This window comes from Leptonotus elevatus, chromosome 10, assembly GCF_054856555.1.
Source record: "Leptonotus elevatus isolate MCC_2025b chromosome 10, RoL_Lele_1.0, whole genome shotgun sequence".
NCBI classification, from domain to species: Eukaryota; Metazoa; Chordata; class Actinopteri; order Syngnathiformes; family Syngnathidae; genus Leptonotus; species Leptonotus elevatus.
The window spans coordinates 16,610,494-16,632,718 of NC_141248.1; the positions used below are offsets into that span (position 1 = coordinate 16,610,494).

Below are 22,225 nucleotides of genomic sequence, written 5' to 3' on the forward strand. Positions count from 1 at the left end.
GATGTAGGCTAAAATGTTTTTGTTTTTCAATGTTTTATTTTTTATCCTTATTTTTAACTTTATAGGTATTTTTTTATTAACTTTATTAACTTTATTTTTAGGCTTAAATATGTTTTTTCATCTTTACCTTGATTTAAAAATATTATTTTTGTTATTTTTATTGTAAAAGATGTGATATTGTAATCTTTATTTGTGTTTGGAAATGTTTTAAATGTTATCGTTACTTTTATTTCTAAATATATTTTACTTTATCTTTAGTTTCATTATTAGTATCATTATTTGTGTTTTGAAATATACTTTTTTATTTTATTTATATTTTAAATACGATGAGTTTTATTTGTAATTTTTTTGTTATATTTTTCAGTTGAACACACACATATATGCACACACATATATATATATATTATTTAAGTACCACATCACTCTTGTTTTACGTGTTGATTTGTATCTTCCCAACCAAACAATTAACATTATAAGCATTAGGCCTGAAAAGTATTTGGTTGTCCTCATTGTCCAAGAGGGAAATATAAAGCAAATGTATGTTTTCAGCATTAAAATTGCGTTGAAAGTCGCAACAAAGTACCACGTCGAATTTGCTGTTCTGATAGACAGCTGAGGTCTTGAGCACAGGGAGTTTCCTGTCTTCGCCATGTGCTCAACTATTAGTGGAGGCACTTGTCATTTCAGTATAAATAGCAGATGCACACATAACTCCCACTCAAATGCCCCCGTCGTCTGTCTGACAGCAGCGGCAGCAGCGGATTGTTAAGCTGCTCCGAGATGCCAGCAGACCTCCACCAAGGCCGAGTAATAGAAGCCAGCGCTTGTTGCTCACACTAAGGAGATTGTGTGTGACGCGGCACAAAGACAGCACAGTAGTTCATTGAAGCGACCGCAGCGTGGGCTTTTGCCGATAGCCATCTTTCACAAAGCTGCTCTGATTTTTACAAACCGCTTCTGTGCCTCCAAAAAAAAATCATGCTAAATTACCTTATTTACACTCATACCTTAGAGCTTCGGTGGGGGGGGGGAACCCGCTGACTTTTCAATGCTCATTACTGGCATCTACAGGTCTGGAGTGCAACAGCACCCACTGATATGTCCAGATTTTTCAAGTGTCAGAAAGGAATGTTTAGTGTTGCATCGGATCGCGTGAAACTAATGAAGTGTCTGGAACTTCAAAGCAGTAATCATCATATCATAATCACCAAGTTCAGTGCAGCGTGCGACCTCAGGCAAGAGTCGCACACAAAGCTCAGCCGCCTTCAAAAGCAGATGAGTCAGTGTAGCATCTGATTACAACACTTTGGGGCAAGATGTCCTCGTCATGGCGCTTTTTAGAACGTGTCATCCGAACCGCTTAATGGAAATGTATTATTCATACAGGAGAGTCAGTTTCCCAGCATTTATTTTTTGAATAATAAAGTATGCTCTCAGAATAGAGTCAATGCTGAGGTTGTGATATGATTTCTAGGAATTTGACTCGTAATGTGTCACGTCCATCTGATATGTTTACGTTTAGGAGATTCTGTTTTTAGACCTTTAGCGTCTTAAAGAGGAAGTCAACCTTAAACATTTCTTGACAATAATAGGTTATATGTGACATCACTAGTCTAAACATGACATTCTGATTAATATTACATTTATGTAATTCAAGTTATGCAGCAAAATCCAGTCGTATTTATCCACGCCACTTGCTGTCGACTGAAGATGACATCACAGCTGCTCAGGGCGACCAATCGCAGCTCACCTGTTTTCGCAAGCTGAGCTGTGATTGGTTGTTACCTGACACCTGAGAAACTGTGATGTCATTTTCACTCGACAGCAAGTGGCAAATGGTTCTGATATTGATAAAAAATGCAGGATTTTCATAGAACATAATCAATAAAAAAAAAATTGGGGGGGGGGATTGACTTCCCTTTAAAGAAGCCATGGCCAAACTGTCTTCAACATCCCAAAAACAGAATTGCATCCATTCCTTTGTATACCTAAAATAGTGTGGCCATTGAAAGTAAACACATGCAGTCAGGCATTTCCAACAATATTTTTGCTAAAAATATAAGCAAGCCGTCCATACATAGCGATGGAGTGATGTTACGAGCAGCCACGCTTTCTTGACCCTCTTCGGGTCCTCCGGCAGCGCAGCAATATGACACTATTGGCTCCAGTCACTTTTTAAAATAAGATGGAGCCATGCTGCTGCGCAATATATATACAGGATTGCTAGTAGTTTTAAGGCTGATGTCACTGTGTTGGTTTGAGCAGGCGACAGCAAGACTGCAGTGCAGCTAAAGCGGGCTGTTGACAGTTAAAAATGGAGGAATACGTCTATTAATGAAGAGGCATCTATTATAGAAGAGGCCTTTAGTTGTTCATGCACAGTCCTTCGGACTAATACTTAATAATTTGCTGCTAGATTTAGCTGTTGTCTTTCATATAACACAATAGAGGCTTTATTATCAACTAAACAAGCCCAGATTATGTAAATAAGTTAGTAAATTGAGACAAGATCATTATTTCAGTGTAAAGTGGTGCCTTGACTTACAAATTTAATTTATTCTTTGACATGGTCACAATTCAAAACAAACTCAAATCATCTTTCCCCATTAAAATGAATGAAAATGTTGTCAATTTGTTCCAGCACCACTAAAGAAAGTTTTTTTTTAATAAGAAAAATAACACTCTAAAGTATAGTACTTTATATATTTTTTAAAAGTTGCATACACAATTTAATAGATGTAAATAATTGAACAGTTTGTGCATCATGGTTTCAAGATTTCATGCCCATTGACATTATGTGGCTCTCTCTGGCGCAAGAGCATTGGCCACCAGGGGGCAGTATAATACTTCATGCAAATTAAATACGCAAAGAAGACGATCCCTTCTAAACTCCGTGAGCTGCAATAATAGTCGTTTTTCACAGATGATAAAGAATATCTACTTGTGAGTATTGTTAGAATGTCTATTTTGCTGCACTGTCCATTGCATAAAATGTTATAACATTTTTTTAGCCTGTCTAAGGCGCTTTGCATTACGTGTTAGCATTAAGCTAGTAGACTTTCGTATGTGCTTTTGGTCAATACACAAAAGGGTCTTCTCTTTCATTAGTTGGCAGTAAATGTCAACTGGAAGTGTCAATATAAAGACGACATTGATGTAATTCATCTGAGAGTCTGTTTACGTGCCTGAATTGGTGCTGCTTTGGTTAGCAACAGAGTTCAAACGCATATGGGGGAGGCGCCTTAAAAGTCTCACGAGAAATTTGAAGTTGAACGGTCATCGCACGTAGCGTCATGCTAAAAATGTCAGCAAATACCTTGAGTTCCATGAGAATTAGTAGAATTTTGTTTTTTTGGGGGGGCGTTTTTGGCAGTTTCATAAAAATCTCCTTTTGAAGCAAAATGAAGGAAAAGCACATTAATCTGCATAATTGAAATCAACAGAGCGCTTAGGCTCTCATAATCAAACTGTGTCTCTGCAAATGTCCACTTGCTTGTAAAGTGATGCACAAGTGAAAAAAGAACACAAAATTAGAATGTACAAGCAGAGTTGAGTGAGGACCCGATTTTAGACAAAGTATATGTCCACTCATGGTTGCGGGAATACTGATAACAAATCAATAAACCTCAAAGACGTGTTTAATAAAACAATCTCCAACGTCTGCTGATTCATCACATATGCTCCCATACGCCCTTGACTTCCCGTTCAGCCTATTAGCTGAATGCACAGCGCGCATTAAACTTCCGCACCCGGCTGAATTACGCGTCTCCTGACAATCGTTTGGCGCAACAATGCTGCAGTACACATCCAGTGGCAAGTTTTTTCTCCATACTTCTTGACCAAGTATTGAACATGATGATGTTGTTACTATTATTATTATTATTATTATTATTATTATTATTATTATTATTATTATTATTATTATTATTATTATTATTATTATTATATCTTAGAAAAACAGCAAAAGTTGGCCGATGTTTTGCCAGATTTTTTATACACTACAGTATAAAACAAAGATAACTTCTTCTTTTTTTAATCTCCTCAACTACCCCCCACCCGTACACAAAAATCAGCAAAACAATGGCCGATTTCTCTCCCTGTTGTAAAGTTTAAAAAAAAAAAAGACAAAGGGTTGGATAACAGTCAAATATAATTCATATCTTTATTGTTGGGACCCAAATTTTTTTTATTTAATTCATTATAGTTTTTGTTTTAATTAAATGGCCAGTTAATTGGTAATGGGAATTTTATTCTGCCAAATTATTTATTTTGCCAAATATCCCCCAAAAATCTGCCAAAATATGGCTAATATCTCAAAAATCTTATTTCACGCAAATCTCAAGTCACCACGGTGCTGTATATATAAAATGTATAATGTTTGTGACTCTGTAAGCAATGATGGTAAAGCAGCATTTTGCTGTGATGCTGCACGCAAATGGGAAAAAAACTAATGGAATAATAGCCTACACTTGCGTCAGCCGCAAGTGTATAATATTTTTTAAATAAATTTTCCAAAATCGTTTTCTTGCACTTAAATGTCTTTAGATCTTTTGTATAAAAATACTTTTAAATGTTGTACTTTTAATGATGAAACACCTTACCTTGCCTGTATTTTAACCATGCAATTCACTTTTGTGAGTTCTGTCTGTGATAAGTTGTAAAAGGAAAGCGGAAGAAAAAAAAGTTCCCTTATAGGATTGGAACAGGTGCACACAGAAGTTGTAAACTCACCAGCTCTGCGGTTCTGGCGTGAGCTGCTGGTGTAGCGCGAGAGAGAAACCAAAAAAGGTCCCGCGGTCTCCCAGTTTGTGCAGCGTGTGAGTAGTATCCAGGTTGAAAGCCCCCACGTGGTTAAAAAGAGTCAGCAGAGCCCACAGGAGACCCAACCTGCTGATCCCACTGCTCCCAAGGTGTCCACCCAGGACCGCTTCTGCCATGCTGAAGCTTCAAGAGCAGAACTAGAAGATCTCGCAGTGCTTCCCGAGTAGGAAATCCTGCTCCTGCGGCGGGAAATCCTCTTGTTGTGGCTTTTTGGTGCAGTCAGTGTGAAAGGGGGGGGGGCGGGGGGGAGCAGGCTGGGCTCAATGTGCTCCCGTCGGCTACCAGAGTGCAAGTGTGCAGTACGCGCCTCCTCCCCTCTCCTCCTCCTCTGTGCACCCGAGGGAGACGAGGGAGGACAAGTGCCTTGAATAGCCCCACTCACTCCTCCCCCCTCCATCCCCACACACACACACACACACACACATACGCTCTCAGCTGACAGCAACACTCAAAGGACTGCTGCCAAAATACCAGGCAAGGTTGTCAAGGTACTTGGAGGCTGCTGAATAGAGACAGAGTGGGTGACCAAAAAATAAATAGATAAAAATACAACAGACAGTTTTTATTTATCTGCTGGGTTCACACGGTCCAAAAGACTTCACTTTTTTAGATGCCTCTAACTTTCCATGTCGCTGGCTTCGGGCCAAAACCTTGTAAGTCCAAAATCGCCACTTTTCAAGAGATCCCCGAAATGGCATATTTACTCAACCATGAACATGACATCACCAAAAGACCAAAAGTGCAGATTTAAAATAATACATATATGTAATCTACCAAATTGTGACTTATGAAGTTTCGGCCCAACGCCAGAGATGTGGCTGAGCATACACACAAACTGCATTGAAACACAGGAATGAACCACAGGCATTAGCTTAGCGCTAGCTAGCTGCTATGACAGACACAACACGGATGGATTTAAAACTGTACCAAAAGCACAAAAAATAAAAAATAAAACATCCTGGGTTCTGTTGTTGGCACGTGTTCAGCGAAGAATTATGGAGGTTAAAGTCAGGTATTTTAAAGTCAAAAAGGAAAACCTTTCCATTGGTTAACACGGTTGTGTTAGCGCATCGGCTAGACGGCTACGTATACAGTTTTGGTACACTCCAATGTGTGTTTCAATAAAGGACATATATTTATAATTTCCCATTATGATCAAATTGGATTTTTCATATTTTGGACTATGGTGTTTTGGGGGTAAAGCGCAATTAAAACCCCATTTGAATGGATTTGAGATTTGGTGGTATAAGTAATATACAAACAAACACGTATTTGGTATACAAGTCCAGGCTTTAGCGACATTCTATTCTGTGTTTGTTTCATGTTTAGTTTGACATTAAATTTCAACTGAAAGTGGCAATAAATAGCTTGAAGCCTCTTTTTGAAGAATTAGTAACATTTATTGATTTAATTATTAGCATTTGACTGCAATTTACTTTTTTATTATCCCCACATCAAGAAAGCATAAATAAAGAATAATTCAAATAAGAACAAAAGCATTTTTTAAGTTTAAAAGTAGCTACATTTTGAGTTATTTTTATTTGTATTTTTTTGTAAATTTTTATTCTGTTAATCAATTTTCTATATTGCTTAGCCTCTTTCTAGGGTTACAGGTAAGATGGAGCCTATTGCAGCTAATTTTATTAGTTTTATGAGAATTATTTGTATTAAAATTGATGGCAATTATACAATCTGGATCAAGTCCAGATTTGAAGCACAGCATGCATGAGGAAAGAACATTAAACAACATTAATTTAGATTATTCCTTAACATAAATAAATAATAAACCTCTGAAATTAGCTGAAACATCCTACCCATCACCAAAAAATATCTGCATGTATCCTGTACAGTATATAAAAAACGGTGAACAGGAAGTAGCGTACACACACAATGCACACGCACACACCATGGAGACAATCTGGACTAGATTAGAGAGTTTTAAGAGTCCCATTGAGGCACAAGAAGTTGGATTTTTGTATTTCCTGTGAGAGGACAAAATAGTGGGAAAGATCTGTCCACACATTGTTGACTTTTGCAACTACTTTACATCCCAGTTGTGTGTTGTCAGCTGCACTCGGACCACCTGACGACTGCTTGTGAGCAGCTGTCACCTCAACTGTTGCATGCAATAAACTGTCACGTGTGACATTTGTAACATATTATATGAGGATTAACATGCTTGTTGCAAGTTACTTTCACACTTTGGGCAGTTTAATGAGGTGAAAATGAAGCGATACCAGGCAGGATGGTTCAAAACAAACAGAGCCAGGCTGTACTGTTTTGTTTTTGTGCAATCATTTCAATTTTTGTCTTGTTGTTACAATGAAGTCAATTTTTTCCCCACTATTTTTTTTTTTACATTAGCAGGGCATGATTTGCAGAAAATGTTATTCTAAAATAACATGTAGGAAAATAGTTCAAACTTTTAATAAGCACATTTAAAAATATATATATAAAATCCTGTCAGATTGTGTTTGCAATCGTGTGGGAAAGTCGTGCGTGTACTGTATGACTACTTGGACAAAGGGAAGGGAAAACGCATTCACTTGGGAGTTTGTTCCCACACACAAGCCAGTCTTGTGGGGCTTTCTGCTGCCAGCATTTAACTCTTTTTTTTTTTTTTTACTGTCCAAAAAGTTTATGAAGTGATATTTTAACATTCCCCTCTGTATTGTACTTCATATTTTAGTTGTGTACTCACCTTCTCTGAGCGTGTAGGGGAGCGAGGAGAGGGAGCATTGTTGAATTCATGCATCCACTGTCACACTTTATTAAAAAATGATAATAACCGTTACCCCGCCAAAAAGTTGGGTACTCACGACTAACTAGTAATGTGACGGATGCGGACACCTTGCTTGAAAAGAGAGTCTATTCACATTCTAATTGTCTGAGGGGTTTTTTATGTCGGCTTTTTGTTGCTTTAGTCATATTGTATTGACTTTAAACCGATCTGATCGGCTGGATCGGATGATGTTTAGCATTTTATACCAAATCGGTGATCGGCTGTAATGTCTTGCCCGATCGATCAATGACGTAATGGATCGGCTCCACGAAATAAGACATTATGGTATATTCGGGCCACTCCCTATCCCCCGTCAATAGTGGCAGTCGACAGTAAATAATATAAATATAAAAGTTTTTAAATATATATATTGCTCCATCTTCTGATTGAATCTGTGATCGGTTAGCATTTTTATACAAACTCGTTGATCGTTGATTGGTAATTGGCCGAAAAATCCTGATCGTGTAAAGCTTAAATGCTACACTTCTGAAAACGGATTGTGTTGTGTGGTTATGTCGCAAAAAAAATCTAAACATGCATTACCGACTTATTCTATAGCCTATATTTATTTTCCAAGTAATAAATATATCATTAAAAATGTGGTTTTCAAAATGCAAAATTTCAAAAATAAATTATTTTAATGAAAATTGAAATAAATAATAAATAAAATAAGAAGAAAATAATACCGTGATTATCTTAAATGTTTTGTATTTTACTATATTTTATCAATAAATGATTAATTAAATTATTAACATAAATGTATATTTAAATTTGGTTGTATTTCAACAATTAGTTACTCTTATTTATTTTGTATTGTATTTCAGTTTACTGTATTTTTACTGTACTTAATTTAAATAATGGTAAATAAATAAACAATTAATGAATAATCTGAAAATCTCTATTGTCTATACTTCAATACTGGATTTGGTAGGAAAAAATGCTAATAATTGGTTATAATTTGATACTCAACAAATTGAGCAAATGCATGATTAAAACTTTTCCTGGTTCGAGCAAGAAAAAAATTGTTAAATAAACAATTTCCACACTTGCTTAATTACTAGTTACATACATACATATTTAATTGCAACTTTTCTGTACTTTACTGTATGTATGCATGTATTTATTTCAACGAAGCACTATCGGTTTGTGTATTCCTCCTTAAAATACATGCAGGTCAAATTGCAACTCACACGACTTTATAGAGGTTACAGCGTATTTTGGATTAAAAAAAATAAAAAGCCATAGAAGAAGGCCTCAGAACAGAACACAGCAAAGTTTGACGTATGGATGCCAGGAAAGACCCCTGTAAAGATGATGTGCCACAAGGTGCATGACAGCAGCATCCTGATGCTAAGCCTCATTAGCAGTCAGAGCACCACCTCAAGGAGAGGCTTAATTTAGACCTCAAGCAGGCAGCACATACTGGCAGGGTAATTTTTCCTGTTTTAGCACCTCCAGTACCGTACATAGTCAGCACTATTACTGTATTGATTCATCGACTAAGGGGTGGGTGGGGGTGCGCTGCTGTAAAAGGGCGTGGTGCTTCTTATTATGGGATTAAATCCAAGCACATGCATGCTGACTATATAACTACACTTCCCCTCAAGGAGCCTGAGCTGAGTGCAGCTGTTTTCTCACACTGGATGCTCACTTCGGGATATCGAGGAAGGGGAAAAGTAGCACATGAATCATAATAAGATGTCGTCATGCTGCCGTGCAGGGAAATATCATATCACCTTGTCAAAATGTGATTGACAACAAAAGTCAAATAAACACCCGGATGCTGTTGGCTTGATGACACGATGATTTATACTTTGGAAAAGAACAGGAAATGTGACATTATGATTAACTTTCCTGAATCGGCAAGCAGCCACTGTGTCCTCAAAGTGTAACAACAGTGGGCTCTAGTGGTGGATCGAGTATATCGCAGGCATTTGGAGACAGCAGGCAGTGCGGATGAAGAAACTCTGGCTGTGATCTTTTCAAACATGACATTACGACAAGCATTTTGTCTGTCTTTAATTGAGGATTAAGCAGTGGGTAGATGTTTTGTCATTTTCATTTGTGTTGTTGGATTGTGTTGCACTAAATATGTTCATGTTCAATTAAATCGCTGTATAAAAAGCAGTTGATTCACCATTAAAGTTTCAGTGCACAGACAGCTAGCTAACTAGTCTCTTTGCTTTATGATGGAGGAAGCACTTTAAAAAAAAAAAAAGCTAATTTATTCACAATTGCTTTTGGTCATGTTCTGCACTGTAAAGAAATGACTGTAGAATTTACAGTAAATAACTGCCAAAAGCAAGCTAATTATTGTAAAATATCAGGTAATTACTGTAAAAATCTATTACAGCATCTTACTGTAAATTGTTTACATTTTTACTGTATATAAATTACAATTACTTAATGTATTCTAAGTAACTGTAATTTATATACAGTAATACATTTTACAATAATTGGCGAGCAACTTTTTTTTGCCAGTTATTTACTGTAAATTCTACAGTCAATTCTCTACAGCGTGTGCGTGTATTTAGAGGTCCCCGAAAATGCTCCGCAATGCCAAATGATTCGCGACGTGTGATTTAGGGGTTGAAACCATATGCAGGATTGTAGGGAGGTTGCGAATGTTGATCTGGACGTGGCGGTAGAACACCTGGAGGGTACATTGGAGGAGCTAAAACAAAGAGATCACATCATGTGACATGATGATGAAAATGCTTGAATTTATGCATATAACGATATCATTTCAAACGTACAAAACATTAACATATCCTTGTGCAAATGAGCCAGACTCCACAAAAACATTATTATGAAGTCAAAGTAAGAACTCACATCCTCCCATGTATCCCAGCGGTCCCGCCGGTGCTGTGGGTATGGGGACTCCGTAATGAGGCGGGACAGGCACGGGCTGGTAGCCAGGATGGGACGGCTGATGCTGAGGCGAGGAGGCTGGCTCATGGGGTGCGACGACAAAGGTGGATGTCACATCTACACAAAGTGGTTTGAGAGAACAACAAGCAAGTGTAATTGTGTCAATTGTTCTGTGTATGCCAGCAACATGGAGTCCTTGGCAAAATAATGAAAATGTCCTTATATTAGGCAGATTATGAATAAGGGTGTGTAGACTTTTTACATCCACTGCACATCATTTTGACTTTTGCTTGGTAGTTGACCATAACAGTTTTCTCATGTCAAATATGTGCCTTGGCTCAAAAAAAACATTAGGAAACAAGAAAAAAAGAAAGTGTCTCACTTTGACGTTGTCGCGAGTTGCGTTTCCTGCACTTTTTGTACAGAAAGCAGCAAGGAGCCACAAAGCAGGTGATGAGACCCACGCAGAAGATGATGGGAATGACTGCGCCGAGGATGCTAACCAAAAGTATTGCAGGCCTGGAGTGCTTCTCAAAGCGAGCCCTGCGCAGATGAACCAGTAGTAATCGTCAACGGAAGCATTATCGCTAAAAATTGTGGTCAAAATTGAACCTGCGATGTCAATTTTTTGTTACACTGAAATAATTTTTTCCCCCGTAATAACATGTTGTTGGATTGTCACCATTGTAAAACCTACAGCATTGTGTAATTATTTGATTTGACGGTTTTACTCAGAATTAAGAAATTTGATAGCACAATTTGTTTAAGAATGAGATTATGCCAAAAAAAGGAGTTGAACTAGCAAAAAGTCATCATTTTACAGGCCAAAAAAGATTATGAGAATATTGTGAGAAAATGGTTAAAAGAACTTTTGAAAACAAACATGCACGTTCCGTTAACATACTACAAAGTAAACAAAATTTTGCCAGAGATGTCATTACCTTACAACAACAAAAAACGGGATATTATGAGAAAAATGTGTGATTTCACAAAAATTAAGTTGTGTTTTATTTTTCACAAGACAACAATAACCCACAAAAGAGAAAAACATTCAGTTTTAGAATAACAAAATCATAAATTCAAAGCTACTGGACGCAGAAAATGTAATTCCAAATCGCTACTGCCACCTGTAACCGAAAAATTAAGCTTAATTTTCCCTTCTTCTCATACAAGTGCACATGACGTCACACCCGCAGACAGAAGACAGGAAATTTGAACTCGAATTCTGTCTGAAAACTTTTGGCCAAAGGCTTACAGGAGCACTCATTGTGAACAGCTAAATTGTTAATCTACTAATTAGAATAGCTATGTTATAAATGGTAAAATAAAAAAATTTAAAAAACTATTGTAAAGATATTTTGGGCCAAATTGTTACAGAAAGCAGCTTTAAAGAGAAAAAAAAACCTCTTAACTTAAAAAAAACCTTTAAAAAACACTTAATTAAAATAAAAACCTTGTAAAAAAAAATGTAAGCACATTTTTAATTTTTACAACAAAAGGTGCACTTTTACACCAATAAAACTGTATCAGGTGCGATTTCAGAGGTTCAAATGACCAGAGAATAGATATTTATGTGCAAATTTTGCTACCAGTCATCGCAGAGCTCTTGAGTTAGCTGCATTGTCTTTTCAGCGCAGCAATATTTATTGCTGCAGGTTCCACAGCAAAACATGCTGCCACACTCGTGATCATCGCGACGGACGCCGCTGTCATCCCAGTAGCTGGAACAGTCATCAGCTGGAAGACAAGCCAAGACATATTAGGATCACAAAAGAGCAGATGAGAAAGAGCAGACCTGACACTAAAAAGCGAACTCACCCCATATAGTTGGTAGAAAGAAGACACAGGACACAAACACAAGAATGGACAAAACGGGCGACACCATTACTGCAAAAACAAACACTAACATACTGTGTGCGTGAGACTGTCCCACCCAACAACCTAGTCACTCTGCAACATTCCTGCCGAACCGGCTCGGTGTAATTAATGACCGACTGCTACGGTTGAATGGTATCAAAATAAAAATGAATAATGTATCCAAATAAAGTGAAGTGAGTGGCTCTTTCCTGGGATCTCAGTGTGGCTCGCTGAATAATGGAAAAACATAATTGAAATTTCAGTCTGTAGTTAGTCACTCGCCACCTCGAGTGCTCTTCACGATTATTGGCACCCCTGGTTAAAATGTGTTAAACTTAACAGCTTCTTTTTTTTTTTTGCCGAAGCATACACATAGTAAAAAAATTGCAGGTTCACCAGACACATAATCAATTGCCATGTCAATCCCCAGACCTCAACCCCATTGAAAACCTGTGGAGTGAGCTAAAGAGAAGATGACCCAGGTTGCTGGATGATTTAAGAGAGATTGTGGGAACATGAATGGGTGAAGAGCGATTTCTGTATTCTCCCATCTTGTGTATCATTATAGGAGAAGATTTAGTGCTGTTTTGTAGGGAGGGGTAGCATATATTGTGCTATCCCTGGACTAGACAGCTGTCAATCCCTGGGGGGGGGGGGGGGGGGACAAAAACAAGAAAAAACAGAAAACTAAATGTGAGGCGGATGCTGTGACAAACCTTTGGTAGCTCACAAACAGTAAATGAGATGTAAAACAGATATGTGCAACTATAGTGACCCCCCTTCCCCCCGGCCCTTGAATAATATTTAATATATATGATCTCGGAAAAATCCTTTGAGGTGGGGGTAAATCGACTAATATGCATCGACTGTACATATCACCATTCACCACTAGATGGCAGACATTGCCAAATTGTGCTTCGACCTGTTCTACTTGAGTAGGCCTAACTTTTTTTCTTTGCATGTTTGGAATGATATGCCATACATATTGGTATGAGTGCTTGCCTTGATAATTTTCTCCACAACGAAATGGTTCCCCTGGGCCATGGTCTGGTTACTTAATCTGAACAAGAATCCATCAAAATGTATTAACTTAAACTGTGGACCTCATATTGTCCCACACTGCTCCATCCGCCTGTCATGAAAACCTTCACACACAAAAACTCAGTTGTATAGCACACAGACACTTATTAATGAAAGCGATTTGCTGGTTGCACATAAAACTTTTTCACATACATGTATGCATAAAAGGCAAAGAAATTCTGATTTATTGAGCTGGCATGTCACTTTTGACAGGAAGGAACTTGGGCAATCTGTACGCATGGCACACAAATCAACAATCGTGTGATGTAATGAAGAACAGCTCAAACCTACCGGTAAATAAAAAAGGAAGAGGTTACAAAGATCTGCAGTGTTTGCAATCTTATTCTAACAAAGGCTCTGAATGGTTTGCAAAAAGGACACTTGAGCACAAGTTTTTTTTCAAGTAAAAGAGGAAATGAATGAGGCAATTAAGTGCAGAGCACAGGAAAGATGTACTTAACCCTGACTGTTAGTAGAAGAGCATAGCTTAGAAAATAGATATTCGGAAAAACGAAGTGAGATGCAGGTCACACCGCCATTCCTTGTCTTGACCAGGTTAATGTAACTAAATATTCCAAATTCTATCGTCTTAATGTTGCTTTTGACATTATGTAGATAAGAAGGCACGGAGTTGCTAGCATCACTGTATCAAGAAAAAAGTAACTTTGGTTATTTTGCTACTAACGCATTGCAGGTACATTTGCATCCAGTTGGAACAATTAAAACATCCTAAAATTGCACCTTTTTTTTTTTTTTTTTAAATGAAGATAAATAAAGTTATTGAGTCCAGAAACAATGGGCCAGCTTGCTCAGTGGTAACATAATGAATATTCCCTTTTAGCCTGGGAGCTCGTCGCTCCATAACAATTATTACTCACCATTGTCTAAAATAAAACAAAAACACTTTCTACACCCCCCCAACAATCAACAGACCACTACTTTTCCAAGAGACACTTCTTTTGGTCAGGTGCGGCGGTTTTCAAAGTGTACGGCTCGCCACGTTACTTCAGTGGACGCACAGCGGGGTTGAGAAAAAATAAAACACCATTTAAAGGCTATGTTAAAGGAAAAGATTATGGGTTTTTTTTGTTTTTTTTCCTACAATACAAGGGTAAAATAGAAGATATAAAATAGAAACATAAAAAGGATTTAAATGCAATGCTAACCTGTTACGGTAACTGTTCAGGCTGGCATTTATACACTGGTTTAGATAATAATCCGTAGATCGTAACAGAACCATGTCAATGCTGTATAAACTGACGGAATGGCGGGATGTGGTGTGAAAAGGCAGACCTCGGTCCCTTGTGGTTTGTGCAAAAATGCTTTGACTTGAAATTTAGGCCTTACTGCACATTTTCAAATGGTTACTTAATTAGTTCTGTCTGCGTAGCATTCACGGAACATTTTTAACACAAGATTCAGAAATTTTGTTTTGCCTTAAACACAACATGAAAGTTTTATGTTAAGTGAGTCTCACCGCCCCACACTTTGAAAAACCCCCAAAATGCCAAGGCCGTATTAAAAACGTATTATAAGAAAGACACACACATAAACAAAACAAAAGAAAATCACTTGGTTACACATTGTAATAGTACTGGCGGACAATAGAAGCAGCATACGATGAGAAGGCAAACCGAGACTAAACGGCAGTAACGACGTCAGCACAACAACAATACGCGTCCAATTATAACACTGAAATATTCAAAGATGGCTGAAGATGGTCGAGATAGTTCAAGCTGAAGAAGCTCACTAAGGATTTGGGGCAGGCTCAAGAAAAAAAGAAAAAAACTGGACTTGCTTCCTGAGAACTGAGAACTTCCCAAAAAGGCATGCACGGCCTGTGTGGTGGATGTGGGTGGCATTGTGAAATAGAAAAGTGTAAAATTCTATGAAGACGCTGCAGCAAACCCGACGTGGCCGTTATCACATCTTGGGTGGCGGAGAGACGAAATCCGGGTTGTACGCCGGCTGGGCCAGGTAGTTTATTTGGGGTGCTGGAGCGGAGGCCTGCGGCTGCATGGGGGGTTGCCCAGGGGGCTGCATTGGGGGCTGCATTGGGGGCTGCATTGGGGGCTGCAGAGGGTAAGGCGGCTGGCCAGGGGTAAACGCAGCCTGGCTGTAAGGCATCGGGTTGGGAGGGTAGCATGGGCCGGCTGGACATAGGAGCACACAAACGCGTAGATTAGAGTCAAGTTACACCAAGCATGACACTTTGAGGGGGGTTGGGGGATTAAACAGTGTTCATTTTGACAAGAATTGTTTTATTTAGTTTTGATTATAGACTTTGGACTCAAATTCATTACACTTTTAGTCATAATTTAGCCATCTGATTGTATTTTAGTTTTAGTCTAATTTTAGTAGACAAAAATAAAGAAAAATGTTAGTCGACGAAATATGAAAAATGTTTCAATGAAAAATGTTGGCCTGACAATAATATACAGTCTTAAAACGTGCGCAGTGAACAATTTCTAAGTGGTTCTTTTCTCCCACCTGTGTTTCATTCCTTCTGATTGTATTTTGTGAATTTTTGTCACTATGTTGTTTTCGTTTTCGTCATTGCCAAAATTGTCAGTCAATTTAGTTATCGTATTAATGGCTTCTATTTTAGTTTTCGTGTTATTTTCGTCTGGGGGAAAAAAATGAGAAGACAAATATGATGATTTTTTTTTCTTCCAATGTAACATGGCTAACGTTATAGTTTTTTTTATCCTAGAAAATAGACATTTATATATATTAAAAAAATCTAACAAAAAGTGCAGGGAGCTTTGAAGCCAAAAGGAGATACTTGCTAGTCACTTTTTATTGTAATTCTAAAATCCTTCATTGTAATTTTAGTCTCACATTTGAGAATAAATCAACATGAATTAAGGCTGGTCATTTTTTGTTGTTGTTTTTCTTGTATATATTCTATGTAGGGCTGACGCTAGCAAATATTTGTTCTTGATTGGTTGAATAATCGCGTAAAAATATTTGCAAGATTTAGCCCTACATATTATCACATCAATTAACCAGAAAACATATTTTGCATGATTTAATTAAAAATTGTGCATGGTGAGGTGAAGCTATTATTATTGTTCACCATCCTCACATTCCACACTATAATATCTATGACGGAGTGTGTGAGGCTTTAAAGGGATACTTGACTCATTGAGCCATTTTCAGCAGGAAAAAGTTAATATTTTGCCCAGAATTAATGTGATAACTCAATTATTTTTTTATGTACAATTAATATCTTTAAAAACAAAATGTTCCACTTGCTGTCGACTGAAGATGACATCATCGCCTGTGCTGAGGAAGTAGGTAACGACCCGTCATGCCTCAGTTTGCTGACCAAACCCAGAAAAGAGGTGAGTTGTGATTGGTCGTTACCTACGTTTTTAAAGGTGTTAATTGTACATGAAAAACAATGAAGTCATCACACTGACTCTGAACAAAATATGAACTTTTTTACTGCTGAAGATGTCAAGTATCCCTTTAAAAGATTGTCGTGTGTGTACAAATCCCCACTCACTAGCTTCCTGATATGTTGGCGGTGGTCCCGGTGTGTAAGGCTGTCCCAGGTGGGGCATGGTGGGCATGGGCTGCGGCGGGTATCCCTGAGGTGGCATGGGCTGGCCTCCATATCCCGTCTGCACTGGTACAGGATGGTAGGCGGGATAAGGGGCCGCCTGGTAGGGCTGTGGTTGCCCGGGCGATGCTGTAGGTTGCTGAGGGTAATGCTGGGGGGTGTTGGTCACAACAGTGGTGTGAGTGGTGGTTGCGATTACCGCTGTGAGGAAATGACAAAAAGACTCATTCACAAAGAGCAACGGCAAAAATATGGAGACACACTATTTCACTTTTTACACCCCAAAAAAAAACTGCGGGAATTTTGAGTTAAATACCTCAAAGTAAGAGTGGATGAAAATTTGACCTCTGCATAATAACACAAGGGGAAAACTGCTAACCCGCACGCCCCCACAAGCATACAGATGATTCTTTTCTTTCCCCCCATCATGACCACTTCCCATAAATGACGCGGCATGGTCCTGAGTTCCACTCATGTGGTTGCCTTGGAGACTATGAGTCATACACACATATGCTCGCGCGCACGCGCACACACACACACACAGTAGGTGGAGCGCTGACATTCCTGCTGCACTTTAGCTTGGCAACAAACTATGTGCAGCTGACAGGAAGTCAAGGACTGTGTGCGCACCAACCACTGAATTGTATACGTCCACTTTTAAACTTCTAGGTACTTTTCCCATAATTTTCACTCGGTCGTTATCAATTCAAGTGTATGTGAGGCTAATTCCAACTGAGCCAAGAAAAGCGGAAATTCCCATTTTTGGAAGAAGAAAGAATGAGAGTCATGTGGCCGGTGGGCCAACAAACCGCACATGACTCCCGTGATTGCGCGTCTTCAAAAACTAGACAGGCCAAATATGACTCTGAGTCACTGGGGGAAAATATGACTTCACTTTGAAACGGTTAGACAGTATAACACAATCAGTTGCATGTTTTTACTTGTTCAAAACGACTCTAGAATCCAACTGACAGAAATGACTTTACTTCCTGGCATGTAAACCCCTGTTATACAATGGTTTAGTTCAAACAGAGCATGGGAAATGAGGAACAGAGGTGACTTAAGTGAAACGGCTCAGAGTACGGTGTGATTGTTTCAGAAACTGTTCGACAACCATCTATAAAGGTTACAATGGTTCAAGACAGTATAGTTTTGATTGTTGGTGCTTTATTGGGTTATTTTCACATATGGACTTCAAATGAGCAACATACCCTGTCGCGTGTTAGATGCAGCATTATGGAATATCCTACCCACCCCGTTACGGCACAGAGTGCACCATCCTCTGATGGCTATTTCTTTAAAGATAACACAGCTCGACTTGGCACATATTGCAATAAATGTTATGAACGTTGTGTTTTAAGCACAGCCAGTGAGTAGGGGTGTTAGAAAAAAAAAACGATTGGGCAATATATCGCAATATTAACGCGCGCAATTCTCGAATTGATTCAATATGCGGCTGAATCTATTTTTAAATATCAATTTTTTATGGGAATATTACGTCTTACTTAGTGTTAGGATTCACACATTAAGCATAGAAGAATGTTATATTAATAAAACATGAAGCCTTAATATTGTATTTCAGTGCTGTTCTAACATGAAACAGACTGCAACCTGTTTGTTAAATGCAGTGGCTCAGTTATAAGCCTGAATTTTCAGATAAATAAATACATTTTCATACAAATCTTACAGCGTACATGTACAAGTTTACTGATTAGTATTTTCTAAATTTGAGTAAAATAAATAAATAAATCGCAATAATCACTTTAGAGATTCGTACCGGGATTAATCGGTATCGAATCGAATCGGGACCTATGAATCGTGATACGAATCGAATCGCCAGGTACTAAGTAATTCACACCCCTACCAGTGAGTGACAATTCACACAGTAATGGATGTTGAGCACCGACGGGAGATGGCGGACTTACGTCGGGGTTTGCGGCACATCTTGTACAGGCAACAGCAGGGACACACGCAGCAGGTGATGAGCACCACCACCATGAAGATGAAACCGCCGATCAAGGAACCCAACATTGGGGAGGAACTGATATTCATTAAAGAATCATATTCACTAAAGAAAACAGAAACAAAGATACAAATATTATGATGAAGAATTAAGATGAAATATAATATATCAAGAAACTAAGGCTGGCAGTTTAACGCGTTAATCTAGATTCATCAATGACCCCCGTTTGTAATTCGAAAATAAGATTAGTGCTTCCAAATAATCCCTTTAGCAGTTGCCCTTTTCTTAGGAGCCATTCTGACTGTTTAGCACTTCTTTTTACTAGCTTAGCAAAAGTTCAACCTGTCCACATGGGACCTACATCCGCAAAGCGGCTGCTTCTGTCATCTATGATAGGATAATGTACGGTACGATGGTGGAGGTGCCGTCTCGCAACAACAAGCGCGACCATTCACTGTCAGAGATGCTACATTTCAATAAATAACATACACACTGTTAATAGTATTTTCTTATGAGAATACAATGATTGTCAGACTTTGTTTAGGCCATTCCGTCAATCATTTGTGATTGGTTGAACGAGGATACGGAGGCGGAACGTCCACCTTACTTCACGGAGGCGTATAACTTGTTTTCATCTTACAGCAATGTGTTATGCAATATGCACGTTGCCAATGATGGTTACATGGCGTAAGAAAACAAAGTTTTCACCCCATCCACTTGTCAATGCCATGCCAGACAATTCGTAAATCAAAAACAGTTCATACATCGAGGTAACTTTTCTAAAAAAAAAATTGTGCGTAGCCCAAATTGTTTATCAACTCGGGGTTCCAGTGTAACGGGAACTAACTACCAGGTGGAGTAGTGATGACAGTGGTACACGAGTCTCCACCGTCCTGGCTGCTCAGTACAATGTGATTCAAGTGAAACATAATCTCATAATGCATTATTTCAATTTCCATGATTTGTTCTGGGGCAAAGTGTCTGACCTAAGATGGAATGGTGATCACAGAACTTTTTTCCATTTGTAGAGTAGCCACAACAATGTCCCTTTACTAGCTTGTTCATGAAAGGAAATAGGACCTGCATTGCAGTTACATTGCACATGCACACTCCATCCAGGTCGTCGCACACAGGAAAGCCCTAGTTCCTGTTACATGTCTGCAAGCAACATTCAAGGACAGATGCAAAAGGAAACTGCTGCAGATTTTTCTGTCACACTAAATGTCATACACGGTGGCATTAGGTTGAATTGCGGGGGGGAAAAGCAAAACTGTATTACCATTCTTCTTGGCGATCCTCCGTTAAGCGAAGAAAACTGTTGCTGCAGCAGTGTTTGGAAAAGCAGTTTCCACAGCAGTATCCCACGAAACATTGCTCGTACGAGTAATACTGCCCACTTAAGTCTCTGTAGGCCAGACAGTTTTTATCGTCCGCTGTAACACATCACAAGCAAAAAAACACAAGCAACGGGTATCAGTGGATGAGGAGCCTGTATGTATTGTTGTTCAAGCCACATCGCAGAGAGAAAACTCCTTTAAGTGTATATGACCACTCCATCTTTAGTACATTGCAGAGAGCTCAGCATTAAATCTTGAAGATTTTTTTTTTAATAAGGTAGCTCAACCTATGAGTACAAACAAGTAAAACTGGTGGTGAAAAGTTAAGGTTAAAAATTTATGTCTCGCTGTGCATCAGCAAAAATGAGGAAAAAGGGCAAATTGTGTAAGAATAGTGTACTCAAATAGTGCGTTTTTTCTTACTGTATTGCATGCATGTTTGTTACACAACAGTGTTCGTTTGATTTGTTGTTGCTTTGTAATAGTGATCCTGGAATCAGGCGGATATGATACTACTGCTGCTTTATAGGACCACTTTACCAACACGAAATGATGAGACAAATGCGAAGAGCCAAGAAGAAGAAAGCTGACTTTACGAGACATGACAAGCAGTCCCGCTTAAAATAAGGGTTTATCCCTTCAGGTGATTCCCACGCACCATGCCCGCTCTGTGTAAAAAGTGGCTAGTAAAAGAAAGAAAGAAAGAAAGAGAAAGAAAGCTAGAAAGACAGACAGACAGACAGAAAGGACTGAGCAGCTTGCTTCCATTTTCAACATCTTGTCTTTGTTAAGCTAATTTTATGCAAAGATGCCTAAGAAAAGTAAATTACAAATTAAGATTGGACACCAAGATGGGATCGGGCTCAATAAGAGAAAAACTACAAAAAACACATTCAAACTAACGGTAAATTGGATTTTTGATCATTTGTTTTTATTTGTTTTTATGCTGGTCCTGCATTTCGTGGAGAAAAAAAGAAGTTTGGGCACTGCTGATAATAGTCACATAAAGAAGGGGGAAAAAATCCCTCCAGAACAGCGATACGTCCACAGCAGTGGAACGGAACGTTAAATATTTAGCTCTACAGTCCATTTCAGTTTGTTGAAAGGTTTCACTGACGGTTAAAGTTAATTGATGAGAAAATCCTGAACAATTGTACTTTTATTTTTGACATGTACAGTATACAAAATGGGTACCTAATATAATGTCCGGGGTGTGCACTGTGACTTATCCGTTTCAGTTTGGGAGGAAAACGAAACTATCGAAATATCTTTAGGTCAAATCACTCAGTTCGGGAAAAAAAACAATATATCAAGGCCATTGACAGTTAAAGTTAATTGATGAGAAAATCCTAAACAATTGTACTTTTATTTTTGACATGTACAGTATACAAAATGGGTACCTAATATAATGTCCGGGGTGTGCACTGTGACTTATCCGTTTCAGTTTGGGAGGAAAACGAAACTATCGAAATATCTTTAGGTCAAATCACTCAGTTCGGGAAAAAAAAACAATATATCAAGGCCATAAAGAGCCATCATTTTCATTCCTAGCGATGATTGACCTAACGTCATTACGATGCTAAGTCTGTTGTTGTTTTTTGCATACACCCATGTCGACAAATAAAAATAGCGCAATAACTGAAACGACAACAGCAACCACGAAGATTGTCGATCACTTGATTTCCAAACTTACCCGATGCGCAGGCGGTCAGAGCGGCGAATGATAAGGCCAGGAGGACGACAGCGGGCAGGCCGGACGCCATGGTTGCTTCTAATGAATGCGGCCAGCCAGTAAGGATTTCAACACACAACAGGAAGCGAACGCTTCAACCGGAGAGCAAAGATCGTTCTTCTTCTTTTTCCGTTGGATGTTCCTTGGAGACTGTTAAATAACTTAATGGCGCATTACCGCCACCAACTGGTATGGAGTGCAAATCTTGATTTCA

At 38.5% G+C, this 22,225-nt stretch overlaps 3 protein-coding genes across 6 annotated transcripts in view; all 3 read right to left on the bottom strand.

Moving 5' to 3' along the window:
• itga7 (integrin, alpha 7) overlaps nucleotides 1-5,028 on the bottom strand; it is a 30,034-nt gene extending 25,006 nt beyond the window's left edge. For 3 of the 4 annotated variants that reach the window (XM_086087799.1, XM_086087798.1, XM_086087802.1), the window contains exon 1: nucleotides 4,732-5,028. In XM_086087799.1, the coding sequence (XP_085943925.1) occupies nucleotides 4,732-4,937 (206 nt within the window). In that variant the 5' untranslated portion in view covers nucleotides 4,938-5,028. The remainder of the gene's footprint in view (nucleotides 1-4,731) is intronic. The other variant, XM_086087801.1, reaches the window with a different exon arrangement.
• A 4,366-nt stretch (nucleotides 5,029-9,394) lies between these two features.
• On the bottom strand, nucleotides 9,395-12,399 carry LOC147167372 (protein shisa-5-like). Its single transcript, XM_086087445.1, has 5 exons — nucleotides 12,293-12,399; nucleotides 12,064-12,211; nucleotides 10,857-11,017; nucleotides 10,436-10,591; nucleotides 9,395-10,277 (listed from the first exon to the last, which is right to left on the bottom strand). The coding sequence occupies exons 1-5, from the start codon at nucleotides 12,381-12,383 to the stop codon at nucleotides 10,186-10,188; spliced, it is 648 nt and encodes a 215-aa protein (XP_085943571.1). The 5' UTR covers nucleotides 12,384-12,399; the 3' UTR covers nucleotides 9,395-10,185.
• Nucleotides 12,400-13,567: 1,168 nt separating this feature from the next.
• Nucleotides 13,568-22,123, bottom strand: LOC147167373 (uncharacterized). The gene is made up of 5 exons (XM_086088148.1): nucleotides 21,973-22,123; nucleotides 20,222-20,375; nucleotides 18,905-19,047; nucleotides 16,923-17,180; nucleotides 13,568-15,564 (listed from the first exon to the last, which is right to left on the bottom strand). The coding sequence occupies exons 1-5, from the start codon at nucleotides 22,040-22,042 to the stop codon at nucleotides 15,335-15,337; spliced, it is 855 nt and encodes a 284-aa protein (XP_085944274.1). The 5' UTR covers nucleotides 22,043-22,123; the 3' UTR covers nucleotides 13,568-15,334.
• Between the last annotated feature and the right edge of the window lie 102 nt (nucleotides 22,124-22,225).

Bases quoted from the DNA above. Each gene is read 5' to 3' on its own strand.
- LOC147167372 (XM_086087445.1), bottom strand. From the start codon at position 12,383: ATGTTAGTGTTTGTTTTTGCAGTAATGGTGTCGCCCGTTTTGTCCATT. The intron at 12,212-12,292 runs GTGAGTTCGCTT...CTTGTCTTCCAG, and splicing joins CTTTCTACCAACTATATGGG to CTGATGACTGTTCCAGCTAC. The intron at 10,592-10,856 runs GTGAGACACTTT...CACTTTGTGTAG, and splicing joins CAACTCGCGACAACGTCAAA to ATGTGACATCCACCTTTGTC.
- LOC147167373 (XM_086088148.1), bottom strand. From the start codon at position 22,042: ATGGCGTCCGGCCTGCCCGCTGTCGTCCTCCTGGCCTTATCATTCGCC. The intron at 19,048-20,221 runs GTAATACAGTTT...TGTTTTCTTTAG, and splicing joins GAGGATCGCCAAGAAGAATG to TGAATATGATTCTTTAATGA. The intron at 17,181-18,904 runs GTAAGTCCGCCA...ATTTCCTCACAG, and splicing joins GATGTGCCGCAAACCCCGAC to CGGTAATCGCAACCACCACT.